Source organism: Equus asinus, chromosome 20 (assembly GCF_041296235.1).
Source record: "Equus asinus isolate D_3611 breed Donkey chromosome 20, EquAss-T2T_v2, whole genome shotgun sequence".
NCBI lineage: Eukaryota > Metazoa > Chordata > Mammalia > Perissodactyla > Equidae > Equus > Equus asinus.
Window position 1 is genome coordinate 75,315,880 of NC_091809.1, and position 18,511 is coordinate 75,334,390.

The 18,511-nt window shown below is 41.4% G+C and overlaps 1 protein-coding gene across 34 annotated transcripts in view; it reads left to right on the forward strand.

Annotated features, from left to right (window-relative positions):
* The window catches only part of DLG2 (discs large MAGUK scaffold protein 2), a 1,809,506-nt gene that overhangs the window by 1,564,005 nt on the left and 226,990 nt on the right, over positions 1 to 18,511 (forward strand). Inside the window, exon 1 of one of the 34 annotated variants that reach the window (XM_070490546.1) lies at positions 6,968 to 7,172. The exons of 30 other annotated variants lie outside the window; for them this stretch is intronic. In XM_070490546.1, the coding sequence (XP_070346647.1) occupies positions 7,085 to 7,172 (88 nt within the window). In that variant the 5' untranslated portion in view covers positions 6,968 to 7,084. Of the gene's footprint in view, positions 1 to 6,967; positions 7,173 to 10,858; positions 10,994 to 18,511 lie in introns of those variants that run through there. 3 more of the 34 variants (XM_070490549.1, XM_070490547.1, XM_070490555.1) reach the window with 3 other exon arrangements.

The following is an 18,511-nucleotide window of genomic DNA, read 5'->3' on the forward strand; positions in this document are numbered from 1 at the left end:
AATCCCATAAATAATTTATCTGATAAAAGAGTCATATTAATTTTATTCCAGCCCCATACATAAGAGGTAAAGAATCTTTCCCAGCATCAGTATAGCATCTGTTTTCTAAGTCTTCTTGTTCTAAGTCCCATTCTGAAGAGGCACAGCTTCCATGCCCTGATCTGTTTATTTGCTTTCATCCAAGCAGATATGGTTTTTGGGGCCCTACCGTGTGGCCTATCAGTTAATTACAAAATGAGATTTTGTACTTGTATTTTATTTCACCTAATAAAATGATGCTTATAGGTGGACTATTTTGCTTTTTGAGTTATGTAGATATCTTGGAGTTGTACCACCCACAGTGTCCCAAATTCTTCCATGCACAGGTGCTCAGTAAATTGAACACTGCCATCTATAGAGAAGTAATTAGCCAGCATCAGGTCGCACTGGAATCACTTTGCTGCTCTCTGATTTTCCCTTAAATTATTGTCTTCTCTGTACATCATGAGCTAAATAAAGCTATTCTTCAAGTTGAGATGCTTGTATTCTTTAGGGCAATGCTTTAGTTTAACTGCCTGGAGAATAAACAGGCACTTTAGGGAGCAACCACATTTTCAAAAATAGGTAAAATAAAAACAGAGCAACAAATCATACAGTTGATTTCCGTTGCTAGGATGTTTCAGCCTCTCTATTTTTTTATTAACCCACGCTGTCTGAAGGAAGAAATAGGACCTTTGAGAGACCATTGGAAACTATAAAGCCAAATGCCAGTCAAACAAATAAATAGCCAATCTTGCCAAGGAAAAAGTTTCCAAAATCTCTGTTTTGTACAAAAGACTTCCATGCTCCAAGCCATCTCTCAGAACAGGTGTGTAAAGTTGCCCTAACTTGATCAGTTCCTCTGGCTGATTAGAATATGTTAAGTGTTAGGAATAATAATAATTATAAAGGCAAACACTTATATAGTATTCTGTTCCCTTTTGAGGACGCCAAGAGACAGAAAACCTAAGTAATCTGGCTAAGAGCTCATGGCCAGGCAGTGTCAGAGCTGAGACTTGAACTTGAGCAGTTTGGCTCACATCTATGTTCTTGACGAACATACTGTGCTGGTCCTCATGTGAAAATCAAGATCTCAGAGTGGCATAGGCAGGAGTTATTAAAATAAAACTGTTTAGGGGTTGGCCCCATGGCCGCGTGGTTAAGTTCGCGCGCTCCACTTTGGTGGCCCAGGGTTTCACCGGTTCGGATCCTGGGCGAGGACATGGCGCCTCTCATCAGGCCATGCTGAGGTGGCGTCCCACATAGCACAACTAGAGGCATTCACAACTAGAATCTACAACTATGTGCTAGGGGGTTTTGGGGAGAAGAAGAAGAAGAAGAAAAAAAAGAAGATTGGCAACAGATATTAGCTCAGGTGCCAATCTTTAAAAAAAATAAATAAATAAAATAAAATAAAACTGTTTAGGTTGAACCATATGGAAGTGCCAATGTTTAACAGTTCTTGACCTAATGAATCTGTAGTTTTATGTTGTTCAACCTAACAGTAAGTAAAACGAGTGAGGAAGCACCCATTCATGAGGCCTCTGCTCTGGGTCAGGCTCTGTGTTCTGGGCTGTAGCTGGAGTCAGAGTGAGTTGGTGGCAGAGACAGAGAATTTGGAGAGCTGAATTGTTGTCCAGGTACCTTTGCTCATCTCGATTAGTCAATTTACCATGCTGGACCTCAGTCTTTTCATCTGTAAAATGAGTGGATGTCAAACTTTTTAGACTTCAGTCCGCTTAGAAATGGTAAAACACCATTTGTCTCATTTACCCCAATCACTCACAACTTCCAGTGGCAAACAAACTTGCTGGTAACGAAGAATGTGACTGTAAAAACAAATCATGGGTGTGGGGAGCATTATATTTGCATATGCTTTAGCAATAGAGATATATTTACCCTTATTTAGGGATGATTTATCTTTAAGTGTGCATATGTCTTGAAGCCTAATTATAGGAGCATGTTAGGCCAACATAAAGTTAATACAAATTATGTATTATTAAGAGTTGACAAAATTACTCATAACAAATAAAATTTAATAATGTTAAACCTAAATTAAGTTTATAATTAAAAGCAATAATAGGAAATGACTACCATGACCAAATCAAGAAAACATTGAGGATGCAGTGGCTTTTTAAAAAGCATCGTGCTCCCAAATTCTGGGATTTTCACCTCTCTACCTGTGCAGAAGAAGCTCTGTGACATAGCCAAACACCAGATGGCAGCTAGCCTTCTTGGAGCAATACCAAATTGAAGTCCTTAATAAACTCTGGTAATGCACTAATTTGAGTACCAAATTAAAATAATACTTAATAATTCACTCAGTAATTACTGATCAGCAACTCTCAGTTGTATTTGAAAATGAATACCTATAAAATTACAAATAATTTATCTAAAAAAGCCAAAGAAAGTAATTATGTGGCGTGATTGTGATACCCTCACCTTCTGTTCTTAACCCTCTCCAGTTGGCCAATGTTGATATAAAAACTTTTTTTGAAACGCAGCTCACAATAAGAGATCTATTTACTTTAAAACTCAGGACACACATCCACAAAACCATCTCTCACATGGGTATAGTTTGAGCCATACACAAACGTGCCAGGACAAGCAAGTACATAGGGGCTAACACCTAGGCCAAATTCTGTGCACCCTGTGGGAAGCCCTGCATACGTGCGTGTGCGTGTGTGTATGACAAATGTGCATAAATATATTAATATATATATACATAATAACAGGCACATACAATTAAAAAATTGAAATAAAAATTTCATGAAATAATACTCTATGTGCAATACACTCTGATATTTTCTATTTTTTTAAAGAAAAATATTGATCATAATCTACTAAATTGATTTCACAACCCTTTGTGGGTTGTGATTTGCAATTTGAAAAACGCTACTCAAAGAATGTTAATGTGAGTTCACTATGACCTGCGCAGATAGTATAGGAGCTTCCTCTGCTTTAGAGATCTGAATTGAGATCTTTCCCTCTTTGAAAACAAACAAACAAATAAAAGCACATTTGGAAGTGCTTTGGATGAATGGGTTTGAAGCTGTGGGTTACAGGAAAAGATGGCAGGGACAGGCAATAGTTAGCCTGGAGGAAAGAAGTGATGGCAGTGGAGGGGAGGAAGAAGCTGGGAGAGCAAGTGGCAGTCTGGCAGTGTTTGAGTAGCTACCAGGGTAACCAGATGTCAGAGGGACTAGGCATTTGTCTATGACCCCTAGGGATGGATATTTACTCAGTCAGCCTACTGAGCATTTACCGAGTATCCGCTACTTGCCAGTTTCTGTGCTAGAGACTGCGTATAGAAAAAATAATAGCAGATGCAGTCAGGTAACATTTACGCAAAGAAACTCTGCTTTTCCAACGATGTGTTAGTTAAGCATGCCTGATGGCTAGCACAAATACATGGGGATATGATCCACAGTGTTGAGACATGATGAATTTTGTTAAGTTCTGTTGAGTGGCTTTAGTGACTCATATAGCCCCTTGTTTACCAAGGTTGCCATTTGTTGTCAGTTTCTAAATATTTCTAAGCATTTACTTCTGGGCAGAGAGTGGTTCAGTCACGGAGAAGCAGACGCCATCAGAAGATGAGCCGCAAGCTTGCAAAACCCAGCCAAAACTTGTCCCAAGTCTGCCTCTCTCCCCAGATGAAACAGGAAACTATAAAACAGCTTCCATCTGAACTTTAAAGCAACCGTTTTAGAATTCCAGCTTCAGATTTTTTTTTCCTGAGAAAAATCATTAAGCTTTCCTTTTATATTAGATTATTCAATTTGCAGGAAAGCATGCATGATAGTGAATACATAAATCTTCTCAATTTCTCACTAAGTCTGAGTAATGCAGTTTGGTTTTACTGCCTTTGAGTTCTCACCAGTCTCTTCTAAGCTCCAAAATAAATCCATTAGGAGTTGTGAGCCCCATCATTTCACTGTATTGAAAATTCAGTGTTAAAGCTTATTTGGGGTGATTTGTGAGTTTATTTTCAATATGTTGGAGTTATAGAGAGACACACTTTGGTTCAATATAAAATAGATTTTCTAAGTGTACGAGCTACCTTGGTAGGTCATAAGTCCCCCAACTTGAGAGACATTCAAGAGTAGTCGAAGGTTGGGGGCAGCCCCATGGTCAAGTTTGCACGCTCAGCTTGGGCGACCCGGGGTTTCACCAGTTCGATCCTGGGTGTGGACGTGGCACCTCTCATCAGGCCATGCTGAGGCGGCGTCCCATATAGTAAGCCAGAGGGACGTACTACTAGAATATATAACTATGTACTGAGGGACTTTGGGGAGAAGAAGAAGAAAAAGAAGAAAAGAAGATTGGCAACAGATGTTAGCTTAGGTGTCAATCTTTAAAAGAAAAAAAAGAATAGTTGAAGGTCACCTGGCATGTGGTGGAAGTGAGGGGAGAGATGTTACACAAAATGACCCTTTAGCTACTTACCAACCTTGAGATTATATGTTTCAATTAAACAGTGACTTCACCAGCCCATGACTGGGTTCTTTTCCAGAAAAGAGCTTCCTGTACATGCCTTCTGGAATCACATCCCAGAATACAAAATGACTTTCTCATTAAATGAACGTGTTTTTAAAGAATCAGTTAGCTCTAAATTAATCAGTAAGTTCCATTTGGTCTCTTCTGACAACATTGCCACCACCCCGCAAAATCAGATTTTTAGTAATAGCAAATTACTAGCAATAACAATAATTACTAATAACAAATATCTAATAATAACAAAGTACTAACAACATCAATAATCGCTCTTAAATAGCTAATGTTTATTGACTATTGTGTGGCAAATGCTGGGCTAGGTGCTTTAAAGACACTAATTTAATGATAACCCTATCAGGTGGTACAACTCTTACACTCATTTAACAGATAAGAAAACTGGGGCAGGAGATTTCATAACTCAGAAGGGCATTCGGACGAGGACAAACCAGAATGTGAAGCCAATGAGTATGCTAACTGCACATGATAAACTCATAACCCCTAGTCTAAATATAATGACTATTGTTTAGGTGTTTCTGACCCTTGCAAATTTAGTCATCTAAATTATTTGGGAATATCATATACATCATACCTTAAATATGCAATCTTCAAATTTGAAATATGGTATCATAAATGTTCAACAATGGAGAAGTGGTTAAGTATTTTACAATACATCTGTTCAGTAAAGTTTTTAGGAATCATTAAAATACTCTTGACAAAGAGCTACTAAAACATAGGAAAATGTGTGCAGTTATAGCAAATGAAATAGTAAAGTGCAAATTTTTTGTGCAGTGTGATCTCAACTTTCTTAAAAAAAAAAATCCATAGAGGGGCTGGCCTGGTGGCGTAGTGGTTAAGTTCACATGCTCCACTTCTGCAGCCCAGGTTCACACATTTAGATCAAGCAAAAAGAGCAAGCTCAGCAACAGAGGTTAGCTCAGGGCCAATCTTTCTCACCAAAAAAAAAAAAAATAGTTCATAGAAGAAAATGACCAAAATACTCACGATGATTAACCATGAGTGGTAATACATATTTTGTTCTAATATTTTTTCTTTAAAAAAATTCTTATTTCTTTTCCGCAATGAATTTGTATTGTTTCTACAATTAAAAAAAAAGTTTGTGGGGTTTTTTTTGGTGAGGAAGATTGACTCTGAGCTAACGTCTGTGGCAATCTTCCTCTGTTTCATGTGTGGGATGCTGCCACAGCATAGCTTGATGAGCGGTGGGTAGATCCGCGCCCAGAATCCAAACCAGCGAACCCCAGGTCGCCAAAGTGGAGCACGCAAACTTAACCTCTTGGTCACAGGGCCAGCCCCCCGCTCTTTCTTCTTAAATGAAGACAAATTCAAATGGCCATATGTTCATCTGGCAGTGAATGACTCTATAGAGAAATGGGCAATTCGGCTTAACTGTAAAACATCCAATTCTAAGTGCATAAAGTCTGTTGATTCTACTTTGCCCAGAATGGAGTCTGAAGGCCTGGAAGCTCCGCTGACCTGACTACTGCTGAGAGTTCTTACCAGCAGCACTGAGCAGGAGGAGGAGGTATTTTCCAGCTCACAGAGGAAGATGAAGACTGGTTGGGCTGGTTTGGAGGACTTAATGTGAAGTGATGTGGTTAGTCAATTTTGTCAAGTTCTTCTAAGTGTCAGCTGCCGCCAGGCTGCAGGGTGTCAGTGCCCAGCCTCCGGCACGGAGGAAGAGCAGTTCCTGTATGACTAGGCATGATGAACCTGGCGGGGCTTGGGATGTTTCTTTTTCAGGGAGGCTTGGGCTGTCCCACATGGGGGTTGTTATTGTTGGACATATGCTTTTGGAAAACTCTACCTACCTTTGTTGTTGATTCATTAATTGTCACTTAAGTGCCACATGACACTTCTGCCTCATAAGGTCCCCTTTCTCTTTTTTGCTTTGGATCTGAATGGAGGTATCCAGCATTAGACTTTGTATTTAGAGTTGTTTACAGAGTAACTTATAATACTACCCTTTATGGCATTGAGTGAATAAGGCTAAAGCGAAACTGCAGGACAAGTCGAGTCTCCTAACCTTGCCTGCTAAGCAGTTGATCTACAAGAAAGATATGCTTTCCAGACTTATTTACCTCTCTCCTGGTTTGAACTGTTCCTAACCTAGCACTGTCTAAATAATTTATTCAGAGATTTTCATGGTAGAGTACCCTGGAAGCTCCCTTCCTGGAAATTAGAATGATTATTCCTGCATTGCAGAAGGAAAGAGCAAAATCCAGGGCTATGGTGTTCTACCAACCTTAATTTATTCCTGGGCAAGACAACTGTGTAATATTACTTTGCCATCACTAGTATACAGGCTCTGGAGTCCCCATGCAGTTCAGTTTTAAGTTAGTTAAAGTGGAGGAACCAGATGGGTTCCCAGGACTGAATCTGTTTCGTGGAGGAGGAGTCTGTGATTCAGACTTAAGCCAAGGGTGTTGCCGGCATGACAGAGGCCATTACTGAAAGTAGCATAGGGATGGCTCCTTGCCCCAGAGCTGTCAGATGTGTCCAGGGATTTATGCTGAATCTTTCGTGATTCATTAAAACCAGGACATCAGAAATGCTTCGCTGGGTCGTACCTGTGGTACCTTCAGCCAAACAAGGATCCAAAACATTACAGGGTGAAATGAGAAATGCTGCAATAAGAGGTAGGTAGGAGGTGCTGTGGGGATAGCAGGGTGGTCGTGAACTCAGTCTGTGAAGTTCAGAAGGATTCCCGGAGGCAGCAGTGTTTGAGTGTGTTTTAGAAGAATGAATGGAGTGAGTGAACAAAAAGGTAGAAAGAGCTGTCTGTGCAAAGTCACCACCTTCTCCAGGAAGAAGACAGTGAGAAAAGAGGCTGTCAGGAGAGCAAGTTTGTGAAAGACAATGTGCTTCACTAAGATCATAGGCTTTATGCTCGAGTTGATGAGGAGTCAGCAAAAGACAGATTTTAACAGAGGAGAGACAACATCAGGTGACCATTTTGGAAAGAGGTTTCTACCTGCTGGTGTGGCTAATGCATGAGGGAAGATGTGATTAGAGGGAGGCAACCAGTTTGGAGAAAGCCTCATTTATGCCACTGACAGTGTCGACAAGGAGGGACATACAGACTAGAAAGACATGCCATTAACCAAGGACTTTATGCCCTCTAAAATCCGTGAGTTTGTCTGAAACCTTCTCAAAACAATAGTATGACTTTAGCTGTACAATGGTTCTGTGGTATTTGACATTTGTACTAAATTTTTAATTTTACTGAGCACTTTGTCTTGTTTGATCTCACTAAATATGCAGTTTAACAGATGAAAAAACTAAACGTAGGTGATTTGGCTAGTTGTCCAGCTGGATTCAGCTGAAGTGGAACTAGAACCAAGTCTCTAGACTCCCTGGTCTTGAGCTTTAAATTAAATCCCAAATCTGAGAGTCTTGGACCCCATGCTCCTCATCCTTTTTTCTGTTTTGCATGTAAAATACTAGAACTGGAAAGGGATTTTTTTGGTGAGGAAGATTGACACTGAACTAATATCAGTTGTCAATCTTCCTCTTTTTGCTTGAGGAAGATTGTCACTCTGCTAACATCTGTGGCAATCATCCTATATTTTGTATGTGGGCTGCCAACACAGCATGGCTTGATGAGCAGTGTGTAGGTCCACACTTGGGATCTGAACTGGCGAACCCCAGGCTGCTGAAGCAGGGAGGAGAGCACAAATGCAACCACTACACCACCAGGCCAGCCCCCTGGAAAAAGTTTTGAATACAATAGGAAACAGGGAACTTTGGGAAAGGCACAAAGAAATCTTGGGAGCTTCTGGGGAGGAAGAGGTGGCCAGCAGACGAGCAAAGGGGAGCAAAGTGACAATGAGCATTCTAGGCCTTCTGTAGGTCCATGTTTTGTCATTCAGTCCAAAGGCATCTGGTTGTACTAGTTTCCCCTGAGTTTCTCTGTAAACCTCACCCCTGCACACCACATTAGCCCTGGGTAGTGGGGAGTCGAAGGTGGGGAGGGACCAACTGGTAATGGCTATGAATGGCAATTATGGTGGCCTCTACTTAGGACAGTCCCTGGGTCCCTCAAGTCTGTTCAGAGGATCCTGTGTGGCTTACTGATCAGCAATATGCTCAAAATCTGTCCCCAGGCAATTTCAACCAGGGAATAAGATTTGCTGATCGTGTTAGGTAAGATTGTCTACGTTGAGGCTATGAAAATAAGCCTGTTCAGTTTGAAAGTGGAATCTCAATTTCAGTGAGCAGAGGACATGCAGAGTCTTGGTCCCTGCAAACCAGAATTTTTCTGTTGGAAGTAGTAGAATCATTTTGCAATGGCGGGAGAGTCATTTTGCAATCTTCTGTCCATGTTGGTGATTGGGAAGAGGCAGAACAACTGTCTTAGACAAAATAGACATTGGTGGGCAGGAAGAGAGTTTTCATCTGCATGGGCCATTACTGTCTGTTTGTAGGAGCCAAAAGGGGCAATGGTTTCAGGATGCCTGGAGAAAGGGAGAAAGAGAAAGAGAGGATTCTTGATGAAAACTCCTCAATGCTCTGTTTTCTTTCAAGGCAGATATGATATCTCACAGGGTCTGCAATAGCTGACTTGTCCTGTGATCAGCTCCCACTTGTGGCTGACTGACTTGGACATGGTGTTCAGAGAAGTGTGCTGAAGAGGGAGGCGATCTGTAATTGCACAGCCCTTATCCTTCTGGGGGTTTCATTGATTTTCTGTCTCCCTGCCTGGACGCTAGGCTCCTGTCTCAGGGATTCATCTGATTTCGGTGTGCTCCCTTGTCGTCTAGAACTATGATTGGCAGACTATGATTTAATCATAAAATAAATGAGCTAGCACTGCTTTTAAAGAAAATTCATTTTTTTTTTTTGACCTTTTTTTCTAATGTATCTATGTGGGAGGGGAAAGATATCCATAGAGAAGAATGTACTCCCACACCCATAGCTGTGGTTTAAACAGACCTTGTTTAGTTTTAGGACCTAACCTAAAACCTCTGAGACTTTCTCACAGCTTTCACACCCCCATCAAGGCATCCATTCCATCAAGACCAGTTAGAAATATTAGTAATAATCCCATTTTATCCCTGAAAACCACTTTGACCACTTTTTAAATCTCCAAGCAATTGAGCAGATTCAACCCCTTAGTTCTGTCTTCCTAGTGATAATTTGTTTCTGCTGCACACATTTACAGCTGATTTTTAAAATAAAACATTTACGCTGAAATGACTCCTCATCTTAGGTGAGCTTGATTGATTCCTGTCTGAGTTAAAAAATAGTAATAATAGGATTTTCTAGCCTGTGCACTTTAAGTTTGATAAACAAAATAACAGGGAGAAAGAGTGGGTGGTTACTATGGTGACCACAACATCTGATTTGAGTAGTAGCAGATAGGACAGGGAAACAGTGCCATACTAAACTGAACTGCAATGATGATCAATAGTTCAGAGAGGAAATTTGAATGTCTGGGCTCCACTTATCAACTGATCAATCAGTCAGCACATGAATAGCAGGACCTTCACCTTGGCTTCACAGGCATCTATCTACTGTACAGATCAAAACAAAAAGAAATTTGCAGCACATATGAAAATTGTGTCCTTAAGCATATTTGGAAAATGCTTTTAGGTAAGAATAAAATCATCCTAACTTCCAAATTGTAGCTATTCATCCTCAAATATTCAGAAAAGCTTTAAACAATGAGGTCTTATTGGCGTCAGGAGACTTCCTGGTTCCAAAGAGGTGAGAAGAGGGGCTTAATTTCTCAGATTCGGGGGACCAAGTTTCTTGACTTGATGTTGCCACACAAAAAGTGAAATTAGAATGTCTACTTCCCTAAACCATCCCTTTTTGAATACTCTTCCCACCTAAAGGCTGATTTAAGGAGGCATTTCCTGACCTCGGGGAGCTAGCAGATTCCAGCCTGCCAGCTGAAGAATTAACTTTACGGTGTGAATAACTTTGTCTACTCTCTTCTACATTTTAAAAGAAGACACTGGATTAACGCTTTAGTGTTGGAACTTCAAACAGCAGCGGCTGGCTGGAGGCTGGGCTGGGATCTGGGAGTGAGGAGTCTTCCAGGCTCCCTCCAGCAGGCTCCGTGGCAGGCTTCTGCTTCCTCCACCTTTTCATTTGCTCAGGCCTTTTCAGCTGAGAAGAGAAAGAAAAAGGGGGGAGTGAAACAGTCAACATATGGAAGGTGATTGGTTACTGCTTTTAAAAGGCTAGAATGGAGAAAGTAATCCCATCTCTTAAATTGGCCCTTTTGTGTTGCAAAGCATCTCAAACTAGCTCTGCCACCGGCCTGGGAAGGTGGCCCCACCTGCTTCTCTCCTAAGAGGCTTTAGGCATAACTCAAGAGCATCAGGAGTGTGTGCTGGCAGGCGGAGTTTATACACCGAGCAACTCAGCCAGGAGGAGGAGAGCAGAGCTGAATTTGGGAAGCAGCTGCCTGCTATGCTGGAAACCTCTGGAAACTGGTTAAGGAGCTGTGGTGAGAATCATGCTGCTTTTCTCAGACCTGTTTTCCTTGACAGACCACGTGGGGAATTGTGGCCAGTGAAATGAAAAGAGGACGGCAGATTCCCCTCCCTTTCCCTTCCTAGAACAGCAATGCCTGGCATTGCTCAGCACCCACGGCTTGCAGACACCTGGAGGCTGCTCTGTTCATTTCATGTCTGTTGCTATCTATGTGCTAGGGGAACATAGTGAATCGATGAATTTTTTTCTTCCTCCGCTTCAGTGCAGCCCCAAAACCGCATTCCTTGTGGTTTGATCACCACTGGCCTCCTCATAGTAAGTCTGTGTCATGGGAGCTGCTGGACTCGATACTGTGTAGCAGAGAGAAATTCAGGAATGTGAAATTCTGGCTGCTGACTTAAATGGGTTCCAGAAACGCCAGGATCCACATTGATTTCAGATCAGATATTCAATGCGTGCAAGTTCTGTTCAGATAGCCAGAGCCTGCTGAGGGAGAGCATAGTTATAAGGCAGGGAGGCAGGCGTACGTGTCTGAAAGAACCCGTAGACTTAACTGCTTTTACCAATTACAAGCTATGCAACCTTGGGAAACCAATGACCTTTATGCTTTCAGTTTTCTCATCTGTAAAATGGGAATTATATTACTTACTAAGGTTTAAAAATTAGTAGTTGTGTATGAAAAGCTGGACTCTAAGGTCCCCTAGGGAACAGGGACCATGGTTATCTTATTTTGGCACATATGATTAAGTATCCAGAAAAGGCAATTTATTAACAATCTTAATTTAGTAGTTAAGAATGTCAGCTCAGATCATTCTGCCTAATTTCAAATCCCAGCTCCCTCATGGTTAGTTGAGGTCAGCAGAATACCATGAACCTGTTTCCGCATCTGTAAAATGGTCATGAGGTAGTAACTATTCCATGGATCTGTGAGGATTTAAAGAGATAATGCTTCATATGTGCAGCCCTCAGCCTTGTGCCCAGCACGCAGTAAATACTCAGTAAATGTTGGCTGTTGTTATTATGAGGCAGGAATCTGAGTGTGGAGCTAGACAGTTGGCCTCCCCAGACTAAATTCACTTCATCTTTTTTTAAATGCAGAGGTTGGACAAGATGGATGCTAAGGATCTTCAACCTCTTAGCTGTGTTCCTAGGCACAGCCACATGCCCACCACATAGCCCCACATCCTCCTTGGTAGGGGCCATAAATAAAAAATTCAAACATATTTTTGATTTAAAACCAACCCAACATAATATACATTTTGGCCTTAAAAATCATAGCCAGTGCATAAAGCCAGCTGTGTCATTTCATATACTCCCATGACTTGATTTCCTTAAGAACAGATACTTTCACAGCCCCAGATGCTACTTTACATGTCCATGGCTTTGGAGACAGAGAGATTTGCATTCAAACGCTTTGCTGGTTTTAAGAAACTTTATTCACACAAGTTGACTGGAGTGACACCCGTTAGCATTTCTAGTTTCTGTATTATTTTTTAGAAGGAACCTTAACCTGTATCTCTGCATTCTGATGGCAACTAATATGTATCTGAACTGTTGGCAGCCAGTTGAAAAACCAGCCCCGAGTCACCGAGAAAGCGGACCTGCTGGGCCGGGGAGACTTGCGTTCTTCTCAGATTTGGAGCTCCCCCCAAGTCAGGGCTTCCTTTGCTACTTCATTCTCTCCATCCCCCTTCCAATTTTACTTCCCACAGTTCTCTAAATCCCTTAAGGGTGCTCTGAGCTAGGCTAGCACCGCCATTAAACGTAGAACAAGTAATCACAGGTTTTTGGAAGTAATTTGTTTGATGTAAGACCACCAACAGGGCGGGGGCTGTGTTTTCTGACGCCTCACGTGTGACACACGAATTCTTCAGTTTACATGGTAGTCTAAGAGCATAAAAATGACATCTTAATCAATGGGAAGAACTGCCATTGTCTATGACCTTTCAAAATTTCTGTCTAAAACATTAAAAACTCTCTTTTTGTTGGTTACAAATGCATGGGAAAATGAAAACTATAGTACAATGAATGTTAGGTACACTGTTATTTAAAATATTAGAAACATTGAGAAGCAAAGTGTTTTATTTCTTTGTGAAAAAGAGTAGTTTGGGTCAGTCACATAACTTACGATACCCAGTGAGCATCTTTTCTATGCCTTGGCAAATTTCCACAGTCCCTTCTAAGTTTGGATCAGCTTTCAACCTTTCATCCTTTGCACTTTCAGTATTATGAAGTATATCTAAGAGTTCCTTTAATGTGAAGTTTTTTGCTGGTGGTATTTCCTCTTGGACATCTTCATCCTTTACGTCCCAACCACTTTACTCACGTATGTTAACATGTTTGCCTTTACTGAGTTCTCCTGGCTGCATATCCAGCGTTTCTCAAAGGGTGGCAGTGTCAACATTCCCATCATAAGCTGTATCTTCTGTGATTCCATTGTTCCATTTGAATTTCGCTTATGGGATTATCACTTTTTGTTTCTTTGCTACACTTTCATCTTTGTTGGCAAATTCCTCCTTTGGATTATCCATTGCTGTAAAATGTCATGTGGGTTTATCACTGGGAGATAAGGAAGCAAAACGGCTGCATGCTTTGTTGTCAGAGTATGAACTGAATAACAGATGTGCAGGGACCCATCACTGTAACTTTGAAAAAAGTGACATGATGAGTCACTGATTTTGTGCAGTAATTTGTGGACTGAAGAGCTAGTGGCAAGTTTATACTTTATTTACTCACTCACAGTTAATATACTGTGGTAACTGAAATTTGAATCAAGTTGTTAGAGAACTAGCATTACGTAATTTAATCACAGTAATGGAAATTCGTGCATATTGGAGCCATGCAAATCGAAACTGCCTGTAGTTGCTCAATAACAAATGTCTGTTGAATGAATCAATAAATTAATACATTCACACTGATCTCAGTTTTGCAGCCTCAACATCCTTATAGCCTTGCCCACAACTATCCCCCTTCTCTTCCTGCCTGTATAATAGGTCCAAAATAGCAGGTAAAGGCATATCTGTTAAAATCTGGCTTTGAACAAGTCATTGAACTCTGATCCTCATATGTGCTAAAGACCCAGCTACTTTTTTCCTTATCAAAATCCTCTCTTTCTGAGTGCCCACCTTCACCTCTAAAAGGTAGTAATCTCATCAACGGCTTTACACACTAAATGCTGAAAGGACTCTCGGGGTCGCTGGGTAGTTTGGTTTCTTCACCTGTGAGAGAAGGATAAGGATTTGACAGAGGAGGGCCCTTGAATTTTGCCTTCACCAGGGATGCTCAGACCCTGTGGGCAACAGAGAGAGGGGTCTTGTGTTGGCAGGATTTCCCTGGTCCTCTTCTCTCACTGTTTTAGTATCCAGTGATAAATATATATATATATATATATATATATATATATATATATATGGAGGAGGTCTGGGGGAGGGACTCAAAGATAATCGTAAACTTTACTTGGTCTTCGATCTCAAGGAGTTTGTATTCGAAGACGGGCTAAGAATCCTGGAGACACGTAAGCAGTAACAGACTGGTGGTGATCAGCTCTGGTTTTATCTGATATAAGTTCACGGTTGGATCTGTCACTTCCCAGCTCGATGAGCTGGACGAGCTTTCCCAAGTTACTCAGGCTTTCAGAAACTCATTTCTCCATCTGCAGACTGTAATAATTATCTCCCAGGTGTTTTAAGAGTCTTAAACAAGGTAGATAATACAATGCGCTTAGAGTAGTATCTTTTGTAGAGTAAGCGCTTGGAAAACAGAAACCATTTTAGTTACCTAGACATAATTCGAGTGGATGTCATCCTTTCACTAAGATTGTCTTGCCTACAGTGTGCAGAGTTCTGATTGCAGAGTCAGAGTGTAACATCCAGATGGAACTTGACAGAAGTTACCCACCCCGTTCATGGGGGACCAAGGCAAAGAACTGTGTTGTCTTCTGCCTTCTTATGATTGTCATTTGGTGACTGAGAATCTGCATTATATTCTGCCTTCGTAGAGTCAGCCCCCTATATTCTTTTGGAATACCTCCTTTGGGTATTCTAAGAGGCATTTTCAAAGATTTCAAGAACAAGACACTCAAGTCACATAGTGGCAGGGCCCTGCTTGCTCCTCTGGTAACAGTGCCACCTCCCGCCTCCTCTGGAATGATCAGCTTGCCCAAGGGGCACCTGCATCCAGTCACCATGTGTCCCCTCAACCATCTGCACTCACTTGGAGACTTTTTGAGAAAGGCGCTGAAATAAGAGTGATTGCTATGCCTGACTAGTGACTGGGCCACCACTCTCAGTTCTAGCTTGTGGGGCATTTTAAAAGTGTAGATCCTCCCAGGAATTCTGATCCAATAGGTCTGAGTGGAGCTGAGGCACCTGCATTATAAAAATGTTCCCGGGTGAGGTGCCAGCAGAGCTGAGAACTGCTGCTCTAGTGCCTATAGGGGCCAGAGTCTAAGAACAAAACTAGCCCTGGCTGTGATGGTTTGGAAGTGAACGTGACCTTCACTTGCCCAGAGACTGGCCTGGCCTGGGAGGCGCACACTGGCCTTGCAGTGTGTTAGAAGCCGGTTGCTACAGATTCTTTTCACCCCAGGGCTAATTTCCTCTGTATTGTTGCCTCAGAGAATAATCCCACTCATCTTGACTGAACTTTTTGCAACAGCTGCCTAATTGGCCTCCTTGACTTCACCTCCCTCTCTTAACTTTTCAATCCACTTTCCGCTCTGCCAACCAAGTCATCTTGCTAAAATGAGAATTCCGTTGTCACTCCTTCCATCTTCTAGCCACAGAGAACCTTTCCTTATTTCCAGCATAGGATATTTCTTACTGCCTTCATGTGCATTGTTTCCCTGCTGGGACACCCTTCCTCCCAATTAATGGTAATAGCATTACTTTCATAAATAACGAAATGTTTCTTTATTTAAAAATTGAGTCTTTGTTAGATCCTATGCTAAGTGTTTTACATGTCTGACAAACTCATAATGACATAAAGAAGGCCAAAGACCTGCTCTGAGAAGACTTCTCTACCCTCAATTGCCCAACAGCAGAGTGAGTTGCCCTTTCTTCTGTGCCCCTAGAGCACCATCAAAGAATTCATCGTATTGCATTGTAATTTGCTGTTTATGCTCTATCTATCCTCCCAAGGGTATGTATTACATTTGTGTTTGTAATCCCCTGAGCAGAATGGGCCACCAGCAGTCATGAGCCACCAAGGGGCTTGGGGGAGCTGGCTTGAGGGCAAATCACCTTCAATCCTAAAGAAACACCTGGATGCAGATGGTTCAGTTGACAGTGGATCAGTAGTCCTAATAATGTCATCCTTTGGAAGTCATTTGGGCCCATAAAAGATGTATCCCAAAGGCTCCACCTTTACACACAGCAGTGTGACATAGCACTTGGCTCCCAAGGTATTCCAAACCATGCTCAGCAAGACTGCCTAACTTTCTGTGCTCAGCAGACCAGAACTCCCACTACAACTGCCGTATCATTGGTTTCAAATTGTTTGTTACCAAAGAAGGGCTGGATTGCATTGCGTCATCTATTTGGAGGGTATTTCACCAACAAACCAATGAAAGGCAGCCAAACAGGACCATGCATTTTTTTGTGCTTTTTTTTTTTTTTGGCCCTGTGTTTTTATAGGCAGACACTGTAATCAGTTGTCATGATAGCTATAATCAATTAGCTTATGGACTATTTTTCTCCATCTGGGCTATTGAATAGTTGCTTTTGTTTTTATTTTTGTTTTCCCTCTCTGCTCATTTCCTACTGTCACTATTGAACCGGGTGACTAAGCCCCTACAAAACCTTCAGCTGCTCCTGTCTCTCTAGCAGCCTCCTTTAAGATGTGGCAGTAACTCATTAATGCCCAGAGACATTTGCATCTGCATTAGTATCTAGGAGTTATTTATTGGAAAAGTATCTTTAAGTGGTTCTTCTATTGTTAAAGTGCAAAGCAAAAATTTAACTCATTAGATGAGTTATGTATTTAAATTTAAAATTGCAAAGGATTGCGTTTATTCAGTTTGTGTTGATGTTGGTGTTGCTGGGAGCCAGCTCTGCAAATCATGTCCTCTTCCGCTTCAAAGGAAAAATCTAAGACTTTTCAATGTGAGAGGTACCCTGCACTTCCTTGAAAGGATAGGAGCTCCATTTCATTGAGGAAGTTGAAGCAGAATGGCAGATTAATAGAATTAGCGGGGAGAGGAGGTGGGTACCAGAAAATATTTAAGTTTCTTTTGAAGCTGAGATTCTTTTTCAATAAATCACAAGACAGATGCTTCCCTGACAGTAAGCCTAAGAACATAGTCAGCAGAGAACTTTAAAGAGTTGGGCAAACATTTCAGCAAACACTTTTTGCATGCCTACACAATTCCAGGTCCTAAGGTAGGGGCAGAAAAAAGAGTAAGACCTAGCCCCTGCCTGCAAGGGCTTAAATCTAGTAGAAGAAGAAAGATTTTTTAGAAGCACAATTAAGTGTTAAAGATGGCATGAAAGGAGTCTGTATGATGGCAAGAGAGAAGTGGGATTAGAGAAAGAAAACAGCCCTCTTCCAAAACCTTCTGTATGTGCTCAAAAGGAAATCATCCCTGACCTCTCTGTTTTTAGGTTCCTTTCTAAAAAATGGGTATAATCCATGCCAGTGACCTGACTCCTTTTGGAATGCATTTGGAAATGGAAAGGACTTTGAACAGTTTGTGCACCTCCAAAGATGGGTATTATAGAAACTCCACATTAAAAACAGCACATCTAAAGCAATGCCCATTGAACTATTAATTAGATTTTGTCACCAGCTCCATATAAAACTTACTGAGGACCTTGAAGTTCTTGTCAAAATGAAAAACTGAGCAACTGGTATTAATTCCACTGGTTGGAAAGGGAAAGCCAAGAGGCGAGGGTAAGAGACCTGGCCAAGGACCCTGGGACTCACTGCCAGAGCTGCTGACTCCTTCTGGTCAGTTTGAAGGACCCTGCTCTCTTCACTGCTTTGTCTCTGTGCTTGGAGCTCTGACTATAGATTTATTGATGTATAATTTTCTTCTGCAGGACATTAAAATAAAAATAAAACAAAACAAACAAAAACTGTGCTCCTGCCTCTAAAGATAGGACTCTTTTCATGGAGTTTTAAAATGTCTTGAGCAGATCTTTATAGAGCACCTGCGATGTGCCAGGCATGGTGCTAGGCATTGGAGGACAAATCAGACGTGGTCTCCACTCTCAAAGAGGTTAGAATCCAATTGTGGGGCAATTGCGATGCAATGTAATCAGTGCTGTGGGGATCTAATAGTCAGCTGAATGAGGAACCTTTAACTCAGCTTGATAAGATGATCAGAGAAGGCTCCCTGGAGAAAAAAATGTCAAAACTGGGATGTGAAATTCTGAGAAATTAGCCCTGAAGAGTGGAAAGGAGCAAAAACTGTAAGTAAAAAAGTAGGACAGCAAGAAGGAGCTCTCAGGCTGTCCCAGGAAGTGAAAGTAGTTCAATGGACTGGATCTTAGACCATTGTCTGGTGAAGGAGGAGCCTAGATTGCTAGGGAGG